General features: G+C 37.9%; 1 protein-coding gene across 2 annotated transcripts in view; it reads right to left on the reverse strand.

The window, feature by feature from the left end:
* Positions 1-22,125, reverse strand: part of POLR3B (RNA polymerase III subunit B) — an 82,010-nt gene that overhangs the window by 26,439 nt on the left and 33,446 nt on the right. For both annotated transcript variants that reach the window (XR_005104446.1, XM_037389070.1), the window contains exons 15-22: positions 21,205-21,367; positions 19,074-19,227; positions 16,994-17,068; positions 16,114-16,212; positions 11,557-11,684; positions 4,425-4,634; positions 2,404-2,562; positions 844-961 (exon numbers count right to left, since the gene is read on the reverse strand). Coding sequence is in view for 1 of the 2 variants with exons in the window: in XM_037389070.1 (XP_037244967.1) it covers positions 844-961; positions 2,404-2,562; positions 4,425-4,634; positions 11,557-11,684; positions 16,114-16,212; positions 16,994-17,068; positions 19,074-19,227; positions 21,205-21,367 (1,106 nt within the window). In the remaining variant the exon portion in view is untranslated. The remainder of the gene's footprint in view (positions 1-843; positions 962-2,403; positions 2,563-4,424; positions 4,635-11,556; positions 11,685-16,113; positions 16,213-16,993; positions 17,069-19,073; positions 19,228-21,204; positions 21,368-22,125) is intronic.

Raw genomic sequence — 22,125 nt, forward strand, 5'->3', positions numbered from 1 at the left:
CCTAGAGCTTTCTATTGGTTATGAAACACACGGAAGCGCAGCAAAGCTAATTCTGCCTTTCTAATCTGGGTACCAATTTGTTTGCCTTGCTCTTTGCTAAATTACCAAACTGTCAATGCCATTCTTCACAAGACAGTGAAAAAACACTTCATTACTTATGTATTTATTTATTTTTACATTTAATGCAAAATTTTTGTTTCACCTCGGAAGCCTTCTCCTGTTCTTCAAGGACAGGATGAGAAAAAACTCATTGACTGTCCTTTCCCATTCACTGGTGCCTTGCTAAAGGGTATCTAACTGGAGTGGCCAGAATAAGCTACTGTCAGCCTCTGAGATAGGAAGGCCTCCCGTCTCCTGGCCTCCTACCTGACAAAGTGAAGGCTGGGCACCAGTCAGCACCGGTCATTTTCTGCATGAGCTAGTATGGAGGTGATATGCCTCTTCACTAAGTACACGTGTTCTCTGCCATCCCATTTTCTCCTGTTTCTCCATTCATCCGTAAGCGACTCCACTCCCCTCTACCACTGTCTTAGGTCTCTCCTCTGTTTCTCCTGGGAACCTGCTCAGTGATTCCACTCTACACACATCTACAGGAGGGTTCCTCCCCCTCTTTGCAATTCCAGCCTTTCAAGTGTCAGAATCTAACTTACTAGTGATTAAGTATCTAGGCACTTGTGAAAATAACATAGGCTCTGAAAAATCCTGTGAAAACTCAAGACCTAGAAAATTAGGTCTAATTTGCAGAGGGAAGTTTATTCCTTTGACTTTTCTAGAATTGAGTGTCTTCTCAGATACCTTTCCTCCATATACCTTCCCCAACTATAAAGTTATGATGCAACATACGTTACTGGCACATCTTTGTACTGTGGCTGCTGAGGCACACTACTTCCTTCAAGAGGTGTCTGGGTCACAGTTGGCATAGATTTGTTCACAAGAACTTGCTTATTTTCTACTTTTTCACCTATAAAGAACAAGAAAAAAAAAGTACCATGAAAACATATCTGCCTACCTATGTTAGAAATACATTTTAAGCTTTGAAAAAGAGGTAAGCTGGAAGACAAACTGGGAGGAACATGTCCAGGAAGTATGTCAAGTTATTTTATTAAATATTGCATGGTAAGGGAATCATTAAATTAGCTTTTTTGGTAAACCAAAACGGAACAGCTTGCATGCTGGGTGCACTATGAGAACAGCTATTCAACATACCCTGGGTCTACAGAATACACAAAAACACTGAAGTCATCTGCCGTAAGTATGATGAAAATTAACACGCAACACTAACAGAGAAATTTTAGAAATTCACACCTAAATTTGGGACATCACATCTCTTCCACAATGAGTTGTGCAAGACTACTTACAGCCTCTCTTTGCAATTCTTTTTCCTATTGCTTCTGGTCTCACACGTACATCAGACATTTTCCCCTCCATTCCCTTATCCTGCCCTTCACTTACAAAACCAGATCAGTAGCATGTCCAATGATACTAACGCACATCAAGTACCTGCCTCCCGCCTCCTCCACAAAATTACACTGAACCTCAGCCTATGTCTCTTTTCTGTCCACATGAACTATTTCAATGAGGTTTTTACGTACATGCTGAGAACAGCTGCAGTCTGTAGTCTGCCCCAGTCCTATCTATCCTAATACTTCAGAAAATTCTTGCCTTCTTTTTTTAATTAACTTTGAAAGCTCCATTGTGATGCGTTAAAGAGCAAAAGTGACCCAATTGTGTCGCTATAATGGAATTAAGTTTACTGCCTTTTACAGCACCTTCCTTATTAGATCTTAGCAGATCTATTAAGCTATTTCCCAATTCAATGACGACAGTATGGGAAGATTCTTTCTCAAATTTATTTCCACAGGGAAGTTATATACCTATTCTCATAACTAAATGTGGTTGTATTAATTTTCTTATCTCTCTCCAAACATATTTCTGAAGTGTTAAAACCATGAGGTTTTACTTCCTCAAACAACTGCATTAACTGACAACATGCTAGGGGATTTTGACATATGAGACCAAAATAGTAAGGAATCTATTCTTAAAAAACAACAATGACAGAACATATGAGAGAGAAACAGTAAAAACCTACAGTATTAAAAGTTTGCCAGTTTGGGGATATAAGAATACAAGTTTTAATGCTTCAATAGATTCACACTGTTAAAGCCTCACTGTTCCACTTAAATATAAAGCTCTCTTTTCTCATGCACAAAAAAGATCTCAATGACTAGTATCACGATGCTTTCAGAAACTAACATTTTTAAGTTTTCCATTACAGTACTGTCACCTTCAAGAAAAAAATAATTACAGTAAGTATAAAACAAAGTGCACAAGGAATATTAACAGAACATAAATTTCTACCTCAGATTACGAACATGCCATGACTGAACATGTAGTCTGACGTACCTGGAGAGCAGATACCATCAGCATCTAAAATTTCATGGCGCCAGATTGGTTTACGGGTAGCTGCATCCAACATCGGACCCATAACTTTATCAAATGTCTGGTTTGTGTAACGCTTCAGCGTACACTTGGCATTCTTATATACAAGACACCTTCCAAAACCTAAAATGTAACACAAATTCATCTGCCTAGGTGTTCAAAGGTTCCTCATAACACATTATCAGAATAAAACAAGAATGCTGATCTACCTGCTGAGCTGCAGAATATATTTTTTATTATTTAAATTATTTATTGTCTTCAATACATGTAACATTGTACATGGATACCTAGTAGCTCACAGTTTAAGAATCAGATTGTGCATACTACTTTTTTTAGACATTGGTCTACAGCTCAATTCTGAAGTTGTGCTAATCCACTTCTATACCACTGCACACACATGCACGCATCATTTCTCTTACCTTTGGTGGTCCGCAGGGAGACATAACATAGGAGAAGACATTGTAACAGGATGAGAACAGCACCTCTTCCTTTCAGGAGTTCTAAGAAACCTGAACTTTTACTGTTGTTTGTAGCTGACACAAGCTAGCCTACCAGGAACATACTGACTGAGTGTTTCATATAAAGCACCCTATTACTCATTTTTTTCCCCAACTGAAAGAATTCTGGATTACATATACTGTTATCAATAGGTTTGTTTGGGGTTTTAGATGAGAAAAGTAGCATCGCTGGAATTTCTCTCCAAGTACAGCAACTAGCCACAATATGAAATGCTTTCATCACATTTAGAATTACAGACAACCAAGAGCAAACCTTTCTAATAACCCTACGTTATTTTAGTTCATTTGAAAGATGGTTGCAGCCACTTACAGTGTATCTGTATCTTTAGATTATGTCAAGTAACTCCTGACAAAGCACTACAGCTCTCCCTGTAAATGTTACCAGTCTACCAGAAAAGAAAACATTCAGTTTTAAATCATGCCTGTTGTTGTTTTAGAAAAGGAGGCATAAATTAAATGCGGCACACATTAATGCCAAAGATACATGTCTAGGAATACTATTATAGCTGCCTAGCAACTAGGAGGAAGGGAGTGGGGGGGAGGGATAAAGTGATGGAAGAATCTGATTTTGGCCACCCAAAACTAAAACCAGTTGGATCACACACTGCACTATGTCTTCTCTAAATGGAATTTATTTGGAAAAGAGAGAGAAGAGAGACTAAGTTTTCAGGCAACTCTCCTCTAACTCCCAGCAGCATTAACATAATGCACCGAAGAATTATGGAGAGAGTGAGACAGGCTAGACTGGCACCAACATGGGTTTCACTTACCTTCTATTTGGTGCTTATGTACTTTTACTTAAAATACACTGCATGGATTTATTATTATTTTTTTAAGGAAGTGGGTCATTAGTTTAACTCTAAATAAACACTAAATTATTTTGCTTTAGACAATACTATTATTTTCTCTTAGAAAGTAGGCAATACTAGTATTGCTCCTTCAAAGCATCAAGTTCACAATGACACAAACTGCCACACATTCTGTTCCTTTCCCAAATCCATTCAGAAGTATAATTTCATCTATTGCTCTTGTTACTGGTGAAAATAATGAGACCCCTCTGTTAGTCATGAACAAGAGGTTCAGGTAACCATCTAAAAAGCAAGCCCAACAGAAAACAGATTATCTAATAGTTTTTTTGTAAATTAAATGTTTTCAAAAAGGACCCATTTACACTTTTTCCTTTGAGGTCAAAATTTAGTCATTTTTTCTTGTAATACCCATACTCAGAAGTTTATTCGCATGCTGCAAACTTCACGCACTATTGCAAGCACAGAATTAGAATCACTATTATGCAGAAAACAAATAAAAGCAATTCAAAGCAGTTTTGGAATTTCATTTCTTAATTGGAGATATACTGTTCATAACTGCAATAAAAGTTATTATAGGATAACATCATGGGACAGGTTTATTAAAAAAATTCTATTATAACACACACTAGAGAAGTGGGAAAGAATTGATGGTTCTTACCTCTGTCCAAAGAGGCCTTGTTTAAGACAAGAGCATCTTCAATATCATAACCACTGTAGCTCATCACGGCAACTGTGGCGTTCTGTCCAGCAGGCAGTTTCTCAAAATCAATTAGTTCAATTGTTTTTGTTTTTACCATTGGCTTTTGCGGATAGGCTAGGAGATACATAAGAGTATCTATCCTGTTTCTTTGATTGTATCCAATAGTACCTGCATGTAAAAGAAAAACAAATGTGTGTGAGCATTAGTGAGTTTTCTAGAGATGTGTTTGGCTAAAAAAATTACCAAAATGCAAACCAACTAAAATGACAAACGGAAGAATTTCATCTAAATTCTTCAAGAAAAGAAGGGGGGAGGGGAGAGGAATCATAACAGAATGAACCAAAACAACTTTACATTCTTATATTTAAATAAAGATGTAAGAGGCTTCTTAATTTAAGCTTCCAGAAAGAACTATTTATTTTTAATTTAACAGGGAAAACCTAAGCATCAATACAAGATCAACAACAAAAGAAATCAAAGTCAGGTCCTATATGACCGAATACAAGTAAGATTTCTTTTTTAATCATGGCACTGAATAAAACTGCAAGTATGAAGTTTGCTTTTATTGTTCTAATAGCCATAGGTGGTTTTTTTGGAGAGCTGAACTCGTGTTCCATAGACCTGATCCAAAATTTCATGAGTATCAATAGAAAGACTCCCACTGAGTTCAAGAGGAACTGTGGATCAAGCTCTGCATCTTCCACATCATATTTCCTTCCTTTTCTGGGCAATAATTAGTTCAACAGCAGCCTGTGTTAGAATGTCACAAAGCATGAACAAAGCATACAGTTAGCAGCAGCCAAGACTGATTTACTTTCTGAAATTAGAGGTGTCATTGCTAGAAAGACTACAGTAGAAGTTCACTCACAATATATTTGTCTTTTTACATGAAATTAATTTTAAATTTATGGTTAAGAATTCAACCCTTTGTATAGACCTCCCAGCTTGAGACTGAAATTTTTGGCCCTGTCCCATCAGACTGCCAAAGTGTCTTCTGAAATCTGAGGAAAAAATAATTAACGCCCAGCAGGGAAACATAAACCGTTGTGTAGCAGAACAAAAGTTAAGGCAATCATATGTTATTAGAGTTTGGTGTACCAGGACTATGCTATGTCTCTAAGCAATTAAGAAATTATAACCTGAAAAGTTAAAGTTTTAAGTGCCAAATATGCTGCAATACTTGCACTTAGAATCTAAGTCTTGCAAACGCTTTCCATTTTCTCCTGCAATTTCAGAGGCTAGCTGCTTTCAAGGAAAGGTCAAAGCAGCCAGTGCATAATGAAGACCTCACCTAGCCAGAATAAGTATAGCTGAACACAAATCTGCTCTTAGAGGAGGCCAGCTTCATGTTTTTCATCTATCTACTTGCAATTTCCAAATGTCTGCATTTGAATAAAATGTCTAGAAAATCAAATATATAAAACCAGGCAGCATATCACTGGCATTTCCAAAGACCTATCCGGTCCTTGGCACTAAGCTCTCCCTCCTAAACCACCACAGGTCTACCCTTACCCAAGGACAAGAACAGGGAGATAGCTCAACAGATACTGTTTGAAAATAAATTGTTTTAACTGCCTTTTGCACACCTGGACATTCCTTGGCTCTAGAAAGTGGATTGAAGCCACGGGCACAGTATTTTCAAACAGCAAGAAAGATTTGGTAGAGTTGAGAGGTTTTACTTGTCTCTCTTGCTTTTGAGCAGTTGCTTTTCTGACTTTTTCTTGGAGAAAATTGATCATCCCTGAGCAGTATTTTCTGTCTCCAGTAAGAAGGAAGCTGGTAGGGCCTGGATTCATCAACACCGAAGACCTTCCCAATCACCCCCTGCAAGGGCCACCATCTGAAGCCTCATTACTTCTGTCATTCTCTTTGCCTAAGTATTGTTTTCATTGTACTTTGATAAAAAGAGCTAGTTTTCCCACTACACAGCTAGGAAAATTACTTCCAAATTAAAAACTTAGAGGTTTAGGCCATTTTTTTCCCCTCTGCACCTAGAATGAATAGTCTGTGTGCTTTCATGATAGGCTGTCTGCTGTAGAGCTCATCTTAAAAGTTTCATGGAATTTCCTGCTGCTAAGAGAAATCTTCTCCCGAGTAAGCCATGCAGACTTCCACTTTTGAAATGCTTGCCGTTTTTTTCCTCCTCTGAGATGCATGTATGCTGTACTCTATATGGTTCACTGGTCGGGGATGCTAAGATGGGATGAAGTCTGGAGCACCTGATTACAGCTAAACTTGTGCTTTATACCCCAGTTGCAATCTGTGGAAGTCCCCTATATATCAGGATTACAGATGACACTTTTATGTATTTCAGGTAATCCAAACTATTTCTCTCGCAGATGCTTCACGTATTTCAGAGCTGGCATTTTCATCAGAGGTCTAGATAAGCCTAACGGAACTGTAACTGTCTGTATCAGACCAAGATACGTGAGTGACTGACACTACTGAAATTTTTAGCCTCAATAATAAACTGGACTTAGGCAATTCTTCAGGAGTTGAATGCTGTATTGTATCAAATGGAAAACATATATATATATATATATATATATATATGTATCAATGATGGATATCCTAGCAGGAAAGAAGCTTGTTAGAGAATGATTCAAGAGCACAAGTGAAATAAATTAGCCAAAAAGCATGTCATACATCAGCAATATTTGTCCTAATTACTACAATTTAATGGTTATACAAATAATGCCTTCTCTCGACTCCTGTAACAAACCACAGCCTTAAACCAGAATCTGCTTATTTAAAATTAAGAAGCAGCCCTCTTCTTCTGAGGACTGGTGTGTTGGGATGAGACCTCTGTGTGGGTGTTGACATGAAGGAAGTCACTAGCTTTATTTCTGTTTTCTGTCTGAAAGAACAGAGTCCTTGTTTGCTTCAGTCAAACAGCCAAGCAAAAGTAAAGTATAATTACAGTTCACCATAACAAACCCTGCCCACAATGACCCACATTTATAATTATCCCAACAGCATGAACCAATTTTTTTTCATTGGTAATTAGCCCTGTTTAAAGCAAAACACACAAGCTTGACCTGGATACAACGAAGATAATTTTCTTGCTTTTCTCAGTGCTTGGTATATTGTGAATGTACATGTGCATTCTTTCCTTTTTTCCATTTCCTCCATTTCTTGACAAGTTGGTGGTTTTTTTTTTCTTTTAAAGCATCATTTGACCATCCTTCAGTGTGAAGTAATCACTATAAAAATGCTCTCTATTGATATTTAGCATAAATGGCATATTGTTATTCTGATGAAGATAGTTTTGAGAACTCACCAGAACAATCAGCCAGCTAAAATAAGTGTTTATCCAATTCTCTGGAGCATTACTTACAGCAACATTAAACTGTATAATCAAAATTAACAAGAATACAAAAATCAATCTACTTAAGAGATGAGCCAAAAGGGCTATTACTGCATATGCCAAGAAAAGAATTGTTGTGCTGATTTTGCCATGGATTTTCTACTACTCTGTCTTTTACATGAGCACAAAGCAACAGGGAAAGGCGTACAGTTTTTAAACACTGCACTGAACCTGGTAGAGGGGGCTCTAACTCAGCTCAGAGAGATTTTCTCAGTACATTTATCAAGTGATCTGAATGTTCATCATTCAAAATACTCTTTTCACCATAGAAAGATTAAGAAGTCAGTTAAAAAGATTACGGGTAAACCGGGGGAAGTAGTCTGGCTCATTTCTGTCTCAGCACTTCTATGCCTGCTACCAGGGAGAGAAGAGCTGGCACAAATACAGTGTCACAAAGCACAAATGCTGCTCCTCAAAGAGCAGCAGCAGAACTGAGCCTTGGCCACAAAGCACCCAGGTCCAGCTGTGATGACCAGCAACAGCCGGTTTTGCTTTGACATTTGTTTCGACTCTCTGCCAATAGGCTAGCTGTACAGAATTTGGGAGCGCTTTAGCTCTCAGCCCACCAACAAGCCTTTCACAACTGTCAAAACTCAACAAACCCCAACACCCAGTTCCTTGAAGCACATTTGTCTTCTCTAGTCAGTTTTAACACATTCAGCTGGTTATGGCACGAGGCAGATCAGTATATAAAGGGCTTTGCTATTTCACAGAAGCAAAGCAGAACGTACATGATACAGTAAGAGAGGTTCTTTTGTAATATCAAAGAAGTTGCTTCAACATAAACCTCTGCAACAAAGCTCTTGTCCACCTACCACCTTCCCCCCAAACACTTTCTACCACCTAAACTCTCCTTTCCTTACTCAAGACTTGCCTTATGACATTCGGGTTGAAACTGCAGTGCACAGTTGGGCTGTGAGAGCGTACAGCTTGCTTTGTGTACCCACACTGCCGCTTTCACAGATGCATATGTGCAATATGGTGGATTACTGGCAGGAAAATGTGTATGTTTTCATTTCTTACATTAGGCTTTTACACAATGTTTCACAGTCACAGAGGTACAGTGTGTAAAACTGACTGATTTTCTATGTCTTAATGGAATTGAAAAGCTCCATTGAGAATTATTTCTCTAATTGTAGGAGCCTCTGATCCTCTTAAACATTATTTTAGCAATACAATGGAATGCAAACAGTAGAGACTCTTACATTCTGATCTTAAATAGTTCTCAGATTTTAAGCTACAACTGTTAACTTTGCACTGAGATGTCAACATTCAACTGAGGTCCTTGCAGCTGCCACTTAATCATAACCTCCTCTCAGTCTTACACTTCAACCTCCAACACACAGTAAATTATCTAAGCCAAAATAGCAGGATTTCATTTCGATTTCATTTCACTGAAAACCAGTTTGCTCACTAAGTGCAGCCCTAGTCCTCCAACAAGATGACTCATTCTGCCTGTGCAAGGGAAGTACTTTTCAGGACATTTAATGTTATCCTGCAGAAACATTATTATTTTAATACCTAACACTTGTCAGGGATACTGGGTTATAGACCCATTGCAAGCTCTGATGTCCACCCTCATTTACTTGTGCTTTTACACCTCTCGCTAGTTTAATGTTGCTTAAAAAAAAGAGTAAAGACTGTCCAAAGCTGCCGGCACAGCCCTGTGATATGGTCAGAGGGGTCAGTGTGGAGTAGCACAAGGCCCTTTCCCAGCCTGAGCCTCGGGGCTCCCTCCATGCCCCCAGGTTCTGACAGCTGAGAGAATGACACGCAGACTTGGGCATGAGGATTTCCACATGGCAATGCTGGACCAAGAGCCGCTCTGCAATTTCAGTATGGGGAAAAAAAGCAAGATGAGTGGGTGGTTACTTAAAGGTGGGGGTTTGAAGCACTACATCGCATCTCTTCATAAATACAAAACAGGAAAAAGTATGTGTAATGATTCAGCAATATCCTCTAGGTCTCATTTGACCAGTAAGGGTAGAGATAAATCTTTTCTGTCCCTACATACTGCCACTTACAGCGGCTGGTTTTTAAGCAGTTATTACAAAAAGCTTCAGGTGTTTGCAGATACTTCAGGCAGAGCGAAATATAGCTCAGGTCATGTGCCAACTTTTAAAATGTACTTTTATCTAGCTGCTTATTCTTTGAGTCAGGTGTTTTGTCATAACAAACTGAAACAAAGGCTTTTTTTATTGCTCAAGATATTCAACGGCTTTTGTGTTCCTAGCGTCAGCAGGAACGTCAGAGGATTGTATCCAAGGAGCTAAATGTGCAAGACCTAGGGTCAAAGCAGCTGAATACACCAACCTCAGAAAACACAGACAATGAATTGCAAATGACACTCAAAACAAAACGGGGAAAAAAACCTTCACACAGAAAACTACAAAAGAACTCCACAGATACTGAATTGGCTTTCTGTACACACTGATCCTGCTTAACTGTGTGTGGTAACTAACCAAACCTTCTGAGACTAATAGTCATAAAATAGAGACTCGGGGGTGGGGGAAAGATAATGGGATGGGGGAGAACTGTAAGGAAAAAAAGATTGTATCGCTCCTTCTCCCTGTCCACCTTTTTTTTCTTTAATTTAAATGGAAGACATGCATCTGCTGCTATTTTCTGCTATTTTGATGTGCTGAACATGACAGTTCAGCACAAGGCAGTTTCTTTGCTATTAATTCTGCTGGAGAAGTTTCACAAAAGGTGCAGTGTTTCCGTTTCGAACACACAGTGCAAAACAAATGGTTTAATAAACATGACAGAAGTAGTAGTTTTTTCATGACAGAGTTGTTCTACTGTAGCTCTCAACTTACAAGCAAGCCATCAATACAAGACATAAAACTGGCATGTACAGCACAAGTCTGAATACAGCTGTCTGTACTGATGTGCTACTGGTCAGGTTCTTGGGACTCAGCTCTGCCTTGATCATGGGCCATATGACTTGGATGCTTTAATGCTAGTTTAGCTGTGTATTAAAGGAAGGATAAGGACATACCTAGTGTCAATCACCCACAACAGCAAATTTACAAAATGGATGGTTTTTAATGACTAGCTATCACATTTGTAAAGAGAACTAAGTGATCATGAAATTAATTTTGTTTCAGTTGTCTTCCTGAGAAGCTGATACTTGCCCTCAATATCCAAAACAGAAAAAGCCCCAAATCTATACCACAGCTGCAGAAAGTATTCAAGTAACTAAGCATTTTTTTTTCACATTTTGATTCCTCTTAGTCTCTAATGTCAATGTAACTATTTATTTATTTATTTATTTATAGGGCACCTACTCAACTATTCAGGAAAATTCTTCTCTCTCCGTGTTCTCTCTCTCTTTGTGAGTACTTTTTAACTCTGTCTGAAAACACACAGCACATTGCAGCCTAAAACCACCCCACTCTGCCAATCCTGCAGCTACACTGAAAACTTTAAAGTCATGTTGGGTTTTTTTGAGAATCATCAAAAAAGCAACAGTGCCGCAGTTTCTTCAATTTTTGTTTTAAGTATTAAGTCCTGCAGATATGGTCTCCATTAAGTAAAACTGACTGGTATCTTCTGCCTTTTAATTTTTTCAGCTTTCAGAGGTAAATTCTTTCTCTCTCAGAGCTAAAGTGCTCTTTTCCTCTTCCTAGCAAAGCTTTTATGTGAACTAGGTAAGAAAGTATTTCTCTGTTTTGTCAATTCTGCTACATAGCTTCAATATTGAATAAAAAAAAGTCTTACCCATTGCTTGTTTCCCCATGGCACACTGGTAAGTGTTTCTTGGGGACTGGTTGTGGTGAGGATATGGAATCAGGCCAGCACAGACACCAAGAAGTGTGAAAGGCTCAATCTCCAAATGCGTTGTATCTCTTAAAAGAAAGAGTACCAGTTATAGCTGGCTTGTAAACTAACATCTTAACTAGACTTTATTTAATTTAGTAGTATCTCATAATACTTCAGTTGAATTCTGTTCAGGAAAATGTAAGTCAGTAGGACCTCAAAATATGGATTCATTAAGAGTTTCCACATGAAAAGAAATGAAGAAGAAATAAATAAGGGTTTATGAATTTCCATCATGGAGAAAAAGCCTCCAGATAACAACAACCTGAGGGAGCTCAGTAAGACAGTAAAACATCAGTTTATACAGTAAGACCCAAACTGCCCTAAGGAATGTCTTCTCACGTAACGAGAGTCCTCCACATCAAATTACTGATCTCAGAGATCTGGAAATCCACTGGGGAGGTGGAAGAAGGAAGAGCAAGACAGATTTAGGTATAGAAAAAAACATAAAAGTGTAGTTTTAGTTTTCCAAGGTCAGTTATAGAACATCAGTTAGAGGCAAAACATGCCCAAAACAGATCCAGTGCCATAGGTGATATGGCATAATAAAACACTATTTGAAAAGCTCTGCAAATATTTTGGAAATGATTATGTTGTTAAAAGACAGTACTGATGAGAAGTAAAAAGACAAGGACAAGCAATAAAGACAGAGATAGCAAAATTCATTCTACCTGGCATGAGGCTTCAGAGGAGGAAGTTCATGCTCAACAAAAACAATTATATCATAGCATGCACTGGGAGCAAATGGAGTGGCTAATAGCTAAAGATGGAGTGTACAATAAAGTTTTGCTAGAGCAGATCTGAATTTAAATCAAGATAAGTAACTAGGAAATGGGAAATTTTGAAATAAAGAAATTATAACTAAACCTATCCAAATCATATCTTTCATGGTATTCTGGAATTATTACACAGAGCTTGGGTTTAGGCATACATTGCTTCTCCCACACACTTAAACCCACTGCATTCTGAAAATCCCATCCTTAATGTCTGCCTTCTCTTGGAAGACTCTTATTAATTGGTTAAATTAATTTGATTACTAAACTTTAAGACCTTGCAAAGGAAGTGATTGGAACAATCTCTATTATGACAACACTCAAAAGATGGCAAAGCATCACAAGCTCAAAAAGGCTGAGGAATTACCCACAAGTACATACAGACTGAAGATGAACTTACAGAAACAATGTATGTGCTACTGGAAAAAATGAAATATGAAAACCAAAACAAATCTGGAAACCCTGAGGAACAAGCCTAGTGAAATTATCCATCTATAAACCACAGATATGGTTGAAGCACCTAAAAATAACCTGCTGGCAAGAGGATAGCCACTATTTTTCTCCACTTGATAAAAAGCAGCTATGTTAATTGAAGCCTGTCTTAAGAAAATGCAAATGGTAGAATCCCAATTGCAGTCAAGTAATTGCAAAATGCTCTCAAGAGCTGCTAGCAAACTTCAAGCACAGACTGCTCCCCCATTCTGTAGAACTTTACAGAACTGCTGACTCTTCTCAAATAATAAAACAAGAGGCTTAAGACTTACTGATAGCAAAGTTAGCTAATTTCTTCAGAAAGTACTAGAGCATGGAACTACATATATACATTTTCAGATAGGGTATTCAACACAAGTATTTTCCATAGAAGTCAATCCCATTTCAACCAAAGAAGATGCAACATACACAAATCCTAGAGGCTTAGAAAGTATTCCATAGTGCTCTGATGAGAGGCCTTCAAACTTCACACAGCAGTTCAAATTCTGCAAGTCAAAATGCTACTGCCAGAAAAGAGCCCAAGAAAGGAAGACAACCTAGTGAGTTTGAAAATCGGTTACAGATGTGTAAGGCAGAAAGTGAACACATTACATAGAGTCAAATACACCAATAAAAAACCCACCTAACTGGATTGGAAAGGTAAAGAGAGGATACTGTAGCTAAAAGAAGCCTACATTACAAAAGCAGGAATGTTAATTGAATACTTCACAATGGTGGATTATATCAGTTGTATTACCAGAACAAGTTGTACCAACATGGTCACACCATTTAAAATGCAACATGATCAGCTGGGGAAAGGGGGTACACACATCAACTACTCAAGATGTAGGGAATATCATTACTAAACACAAGGAGCAATGTGCTCACATGGTGCAAGCTCAGATACTTATGGCACTAACTACAAGCACTGAAGCTAAACTCAAAACAAGTTGATGGACACCACAAGAGTCTCCTAAGCTTTTTGGCAGTTATTGTGGAGTCATTTCCTCACACTAGTCCATCAGAAGGTTACCATCTCCTATTTTTTGACTAAATCGTGATTTCATGTGATACACTGCCATTAATCTTCCTAGCTGAATCACATGTCCTGTAACTTAAACTTTTCAGTTCTGGTGCTTTGTGGAAGTTACTTAATTTTGGCACGAATGACAGCAATTTTGTGTGCTCTTCTTTGCTTATGTATGCAGAAGCCAGCCAAGAGCATGCAAGAGTAATTTCTTAAAGTGATAAAGTCTTTAAAAGCTTGGCCAGGAGCAATACAATTTAATTAGCAGAGTTAATGCATTTTATCTGGTAAAGGTTAAAGACAACTAAAGGTGTCACCCAGCTCCACTGAAATCAATTATGTATTTCTGTTGTCTTCCAGGAGTACTTGACCAGGACAGAATATTTAGAAAATGCATTTTCTATGTAAATCTACTGATCAAACATTTCACAGAGATAACTTCTAACATCTTATATGCAGCCTTCAGTTGACAGGATATTGTCGGAGAAACATTAAAATGTGGAAAGATAGGAGGACTTAAGAATCTAAAAGAATCCTTCTTTTAAAGTGGGCTCTTTAATCACAGCGACAAGACAGAGGGGGAAAAAAAAGCACCAGGTCCTTCAGATACGTGGAAAACACAACATATCTGGAAATCTTTCTGTAGTGGGCTTGCATGGCAAGGTTTTGGTACTGGGGGGGTGGCTACAAAGTGGCTTCTGTGAGGAGATGCCAGAAGCTTCCCCCACGTCCAATGAAGCCAATGCCAGCCGGCTCCAAGACAGACCCACCACGGGCCAAGGCAGAGTTAATCAGTGACAGTGGTAGCACTTCTGCGATAGCATATTAAGAAGGGGGGAAAAAAATAATCTGTGCCAGCAAGAGACAGGAGTGAAACTATTGAGAGCAACAATTCTGCAGACATCAAGGTCAGCGAAGATGGAAGGGAGGAGGTGCTCCAGGTGAAGATCATGGTGAGACAGGCTGCACCCCTGCAGCCCATGGAGGTCCACAGTGGAGCAGATATCCACAGCCAGATATTCAGATGCCACAGCAGGTGGGTGCCTGAGGAAGCTGTGACCCGTGGGACGCCCACACTGAAGCACACAACAGGCAGGACTTGTGACCCATGCTGCAGCAGTCCGTTCCTGAAGGACTGCACCCCATGGAAGGGACCCACGCCAGAGCAGTTCATGAAGAACTGCAGCCTGTGGGAAGGACTCACGTTGGAGAAGTTTGTGGAGGACTGTCTCCTGTGGGAGGGACCCCACATTGGAGCAGGGGAAGACTGTGAGAAGGAAGGAGCAGCAGAAACAATGAACTGACCATAATGCCCACTCCCCATTCCTCTGTGCTGCTTTGGGGGAGGACAGAGGAATCAGGAATTAAGTTAAGCACAGGAAGAAGGGAGAGGTGGGGGGGAAGATGTTTTTCTGATTTGAGTGGTAATAAATCAAACTAATTTTCCCCAAGTCGAATCTGTTTTGCTTGTGACAGTAATCGCTGAGTGATCTCTTTGTCCTTATCTTGACTCATGAGCCTCTTGTTCTATTTTCTCTCCCCTGCCTGGTTGAGGAGAGGAGTGATAGAGTGGTTTTGGTGGGCACGTGGCATTCAACCAGGATCAAACCACCACACTTTCTAAATGAAGATCACATACCAGAAATAGGTTTAACATATGTGGTAAAGAATTCACGGAATGATCCAGACATTTGTATCAGGGCCTATTATACTTCCAAAAGTCAAAGGCAAACTGGTTGTCTAGGGTCCCACTACAGCCGTGAGAGATTTTCCAAATGACTGTCAGGATGTGCTAAGATCATCATTTAACACATGGAACGATTTGCCTTCTGGATTCCTATTGTGTCAAATTACGATGAGCAGCCCAATGATTAGAACAAAAAAAAGCCACATCCAGAGAAAAAAAGGATATACCTTTGAGTACATCATGGTTTTGAGAGTTAGAAGCAGGAACAGATCTCCCCAAACCCAAAAGCTAAATAATTTTTTTTCTAACTGTCCCATGAATACTTTTGAATGTTGTAAACAGATTTCTTTCTTTAGCTTTCATCTGGAGTTGTTTCAACCATTAGCATGGGAACAGTATGCATATGTGGAAACAGTAACATTATCAACACACTTGCATTTCAGAGAATCACCCTATGAAAGTTTTTCCTGTACTAGTGTTTAGTCTGAGTGCATACTTACTTATTAATTGTATGTTCATATAGTGCAATGTTACAGTCATTTTCTTCATTCACATCCAAATATTCAACGAGGCCTTCATGCAAGAAGTCTTCAAAATTCCTACAATTAAATTGAAAGATTACACTAGAAGTACTGCCTTTTCTTAAATTTTTGCAAGAATAAAACTACATAATACATCTATTGAAGGAATGTAATGTGCAGAAGTTAAACTACAGAAATACTTCTACATGAAAAGTTCTGCACACTTTACATATTTAAAGAAAGCTATTTTTTTAAATTAATCCCCTTGCCCATTCACTGCTTCACGCAGTCTGACTGGCCAATGTTACTTATTTGAACTACTAAATAAAATCTTCCTGTATGTACTCATCATCACTATATACGTAGGCAAATATAAGGGTAATCTAGTAAGTTTTTGTGATGGTTTCCCAACATTTAGTTAAAGCTAAATTTAAACGCTTTTGTGAAAGTGGGTTTTTTAAACACTCAAACTAAGAATTTGCAAAGTTTCAAAAGTTTCAAAACTAATTCTGAATGCGCCCAGTTTAAGGTGGTCAAGTTGATATTCCTTCAAAGTGTTTGATTCTTCAGTCAGGAGAAGGATGGTAGTGCCTCAGACCTTCCACTTGCAGAAAGATGAGTCTGTGAGATATATTTATTCTGCATAACGACCAAATTTCATAGCAGTAACAAAATAACAACAGCAGACTTAATTTGACATTAAACAGAAAACCTCCAATACGCTGACTATTAATTTATAGAGAGAGTAGACTTCTCCTCTACACAGCTAACCCAAAGATTGTGAAATACTGACTGATGGACATATTTCCACACAGTATTTACTTAGCGAAGATGAATATGGTTTACTTGAATCGTGTACCTGTATCCCTGAGCAAGTTCTTCCATATGTTTGTTTGTAACTGCAGGTTTTTGCTTCTTTACAATTATGTAGGGTCTACAATTAAACAAAAAAATTATCATAGCAAATACTTAACTCATAGTAAGAACCCTGCCTACACACAACCTATTTTATAAACCACTTTTAAAACTTATGCACTTTTAACTGATATAGCCACATAAATACAATTAATTATTCAGACCTTGGTTTGATACACAGATTATCCTGCACTGGCATATTGTCTATGAAGTACCCAAAAAGCGTGCAAGAAAAATTAAGACTTCAGTTTTGAGGAGGAAGCCCTCTCTTCCCCCCCCCCCTGAATCTTTAAACTAACTTTTTATGTCTTACCTACACATTTTGTTGATAGTTTTATAAGAGTGAAGATTTCTCAATCTACAAAGCTAAGAACAGCATTAAGTTCTACGGATATTGCAAGGATTTCATACAACACTGAGCGAACACTTTTTGCTCAAGTGTCCACATGCAAGAATGTATTTTGCTGTTACTTATGTGATGCAAAGTACAGGTATTTACTGTGGGTGACCTCGGATGAATCCATAAATTTCAACAGCACATGGATCTCTGAAGGCTTCCTTACCACACAAAAACACTGACACAAAGGATGGCATGCAAGAATGAAACGTCAAGGGCTGTTGCTATTTGGACAAGCTGCTCTGATAAAGAGCAGCAAATAGCTACACTATACTTGCAGACTCCACTCTGAAGTCTAAATAACTGTTTGAAGACTAATGAGTACTTTTAAACGGTTAATAGGGGTATCTGAACAATCACAGAGTGGGGGGTGCCACAAAGCAAACTTGGTAAACTCCTGGAAATCCACATGATTCACTTGTCTTTGTTTTACAGATCAGAAGTTTTGCTGCATCTCCAAACCTGCAGAATGGCCGATATTAGGCCTGACTGGAAAAGTGATTTCTCAGCCACTGAATATGCCTCTACTCTGGATCTCTTGACCAGATACGATTAGCTGATGGTTTATACATGTACTATTTTGGAGCCTCCAGCTCAAACTGCATTCGACATGCTCTGAGATTCAACTAATGAACACAATGAAATGCCAGCTGTAGTTGTGACTGCTGTTTCTTTGAAGTACGCACAAAATATGCACGCAGCTAGTCAATGCTAAAATATGCATATCTTTATTAACTCATTCTGCCTCTCTCAATCTCTGCTTTGTTCATCTTTTATATCTTGTTCTTTAGGCTAATTACTTGGGCCGGGAGATGTTTTACTTGCAAACAGTCTATCACAGTGCTGCCATAATTTTACTGGAGTCTCTAGCCTTTACTATAAAATCAACCTGATTTTCTGTTTCAGAATCTTGTTACGTTCCACTCTTTCTCATTTTAGCCACCCAATTATTTTTCCTTTCCTCTGTGACATGACTGTTATACAGGCACTCCCTCTGTCTAATACACAGCACAAGCATCTCAAGGTAGAGACCTTCCTTACAGGTTTATTGAATTCCCTATCTACTTAAGGATAAGCAATGGAATAAACCAAAATTGTGAGACATACTTCTTGGTATTATAGCAAAGAGGTATACATGCCTGAAGAAGTTTTGCATCAGAAGTAAAGGCCCTTGAAGACAAAGAGTAACTTCTCATTCTAAAATGTGATATCATACCCATGGGATATCAGGCAAGTGGCTGCTTGTTTCTCACTTCACAGGAAGTAAAAAAAAAAAAACTCCAAGGACATCAGATGTTACTAGAGTTGCCAATCAGGTTGACTTTAGCATCACCCCCCTCTTTTTTTTTTTTTCAAAGAAGATAGAAGAAATATTTTGGTTTTACTTTTGTTCACAGATAAAATGGATTTATTTGGGCTTTTTTTAAAAAAAAGTTGCATGACTATATATTATGTTTCTCAAATCTGCCTGTTTTGAATGAGGGCTACTTAAGGAGAAAAGAGATGCTCAAGCCCTACTGAATTTGCTTAAATCTGTACTTGTGAAAGTCAGCCCAGTGTATTGACAGTGAATAAAACAGTGTTTATAGTAAGTTCACGACTGAGATAATTCTGACAAGATGTTTACCTGCACAGCCTCCCTCCATCAGAGGAAATGTAGACACATCTGTCAGAAAGATTTGTAGAGATGGAAACAAATTCATTGATATAACCCGCTCGACGCATTATCCGAAATGTGTTTACTAATTTCTGATGATCACGTATGACACCAAGGATGTTACCTATTCAGAAAGTGAATAAATTCATAGTGCATTCTTTGCATATCCAAAACCCTACTTACAAATTCTGATCATATCTAGCATGTACAGAAGTACGTCCTACTTCCAGCAAATAATAAATTATCATAAAATTTCCCTTTTCTGACATGAGTAAGAATTGGCTCTTTTTTTCTCTTAGTAAACATTAAAAAAAGTGTCAGAATTTCACAGGTCATCTATTTGCCTCTAAATAGCTTCATAAGACAAATGGCATGCTTCATCCAGCCATCTTCAAATATGTTTCTGCTCAGATGCCCATTCACCAATTAGTGTACAAGAAAACAATACTCCTGAAGCCTGCAGTTTCACCTGTACTGAAATGGATCCAAGGTTTCCAAGAACAGATCCAGGAACTGTCCTGCTGCCTTGTCAGAAATTTTAGAAAGACCTGGTATTTTTTATATATGTGATCACTCACAACAGCACTAGAATTCCTCCTTCAGGAACTTAGCTCAACAAGCTATTGCTATCTTAGCAGGGCACTTTAGCACATACATAAGTATTCTGATGCATGATGAACAAACAAGAGAGTAAAATTAATTTAAAGAGTCAGCTGACCAAAGCAATTTTAATATATATTAAAAAACCCCTAAGTATGGTATCATTTTAAACAAAACTTTGAAGGAGGAAACAAAGCATGACAGTTTAGGGAGTTTCTAAGACAATAAAAAGGTCTTTATAGCTTAAAGGATTTGTACTTAACAGATTTTCTGCCCTCTCAGGTCAGAAGTTTAAATCAGAATCAAGTCAGCCATCCACAAGCCTGAAATTTTTTTATGAACTAAACCCACAGTAGTAGATTGAAAGTAAATTGTTTTGCCTCACTTAATACTAGATCATTGACATTTGGGAGCGTAACTATCTTGTTCCATACTACAGGCCAAATTTGTGAAGGAAGTCCAGTATTTCTGTTATGCATTCCCCTTTGGACCATATAACAAGATGGAAGAGAGTGCACGTAGTTTCACTGAACCTTATTTTTAACATACTGCTACAGAAAAGCACAGCAAAAGAAAACAGTTTGGGCAAGTGCTACTTTCAACTTGCTGGTAAAAGACAGGATTGAAGAACAACTGCTGTTTAATTCAAAGGTAAATGGAGAATTTATTCATGGTGACAGACATTAAATGCTAGTCCCTGGAAGTGGATGCTGTTGACAAAGGCAATTTTTAAATCACAGCTGTAGTTTTTAAAACATCAGTATTTTGGAATCTGATATCACAGTACCTGTTGATTTAGAAACACTGAAAGATCAATTGTAAAAGGAACATAAGTGTGCCGATGCAAAGCACATACACCAAATCACCCCTTTAACAAAGAGGCCTATTTTCTGAGGTCTAATTTTTTCTCATCGTTCACAAAGCAAGTTGCCCTTTAAAAGGTAGTTTTGAAGAGAACAGCATTGCTAAACTTTGCAAACAAGTGATGTTTCCTTCCTGTTTTTAAAGGAACTTGCATGAATATATATATAAATACGTAAAGATTACATTAAAATTAAATAATTTCTGTGAATGAAGCTCTGAATTCGTAAACTTAACTTATTACAAATTTAGCAGTGTTATTCTCTTTTAGAAGTATTTATGAATGGTACCTCATTCAGTGAGCACCTGAAAAAACCAAACAAATCTGTAATAGAACGTACATATTTTTGTACTTATTTATGCAACGTACTTCAAAACAGTACTGAAATTTGAGCAAGCTTCAATTTCCCAACTACACACATCTGCAAGCAGAGTTCTAAGGACACAGCTTAAGACAACTAAGGGCCATCACCTGGCCTGCCTACTCTGCCTGACCCTATCAAAATATTTACAGATGGAATTATCTACATGTGGAGAATGGCATCTGCAGTTGACTGCTCCAAAAATTGCTGGAGGATTTCTGAAGCCTAACTCTCTATCAGCAACAGATCAGAGTCAAGACTGCTGAAAAGTAACATACCATTAAGGAAAACAAGGAACACATTTGGATATGAAAGTTCTTCACCACAGAGCAAGTTGACGTCTTCAACTCCAAGATTACTGGCTAATTTAATAATTGGGCCATCTTCCATATCCGTAGTAATGTGAGTCATGAGGGCAAGGTTTTTAACCAAACCGCATGCCTAAAATAAAAAAATACATCTTTTATCCATTTTATTCCAAAGTATTAATACTATACTTATCTTTTTCTTCCAAAAACCATACTTAAGAACAAAAAAAAAAAAAAAGTCAGAAGGATAAAGGGAAAGAAATGAAACAAATTAACTACACTGAAAATGAGGAGGGAAGAAAGGAAGAATTTTCTGTATCAGGTTGAAATGTAATGTTTTAGCATTTACAAACTAATAAAACTATAGGCAATGAAGTTGTAGTTCTCAAGTTAACCAACCATGTATAACCCTATATTTCTCTCTTCAAAGCAACAGCAACTTAGAAGCGTAATAGAAATATGAAATCAGTATATTTACCGATTTGCTAGATATCCTGTATGTTCTAACACAAATTCTAACAATGGAAAATATCCACATATCTTATACAGTGCAATTTTATTTCAGCTGCTTAATGATAACTAGCTCATATTGACTATGTGTTTATGCCAGCAAGTTCAGAGTTCCTCCAGTACTTTCTCTTTACGAAATAAAAGAAAAAAAGGAAAACAAAGAAAAAGACAGCATCAATCATTTGGTTAAAATAGCTGATGTCTTAAAAGCAAAACATACAAAGGTGTTTCTCTTCCTCAAGCTAAAGGCTAAAGCCATTTCTATAGTAATAATACCTGTTTCTAGAAAAATTGCAGGTTGATGCTGCAACTTCAAAGCAGAACATCTATTACTGAACAAAGGGATAAGAGTTTAGGACTCCTCTCTTTCTGCTCTGATCA

Source organism: Falco rusticolus, chromosome 5 (assembly GCF_015220075.1).
Source record: "Falco rusticolus isolate bFalRus1 chromosome 5, bFalRus1.pri, whole genome shotgun sequence".
Lineage (NCBI taxonomy): Eukaryota > Metazoa > Chordata > Aves > Falconiformes > Falconidae > Falco > Falco rusticolus.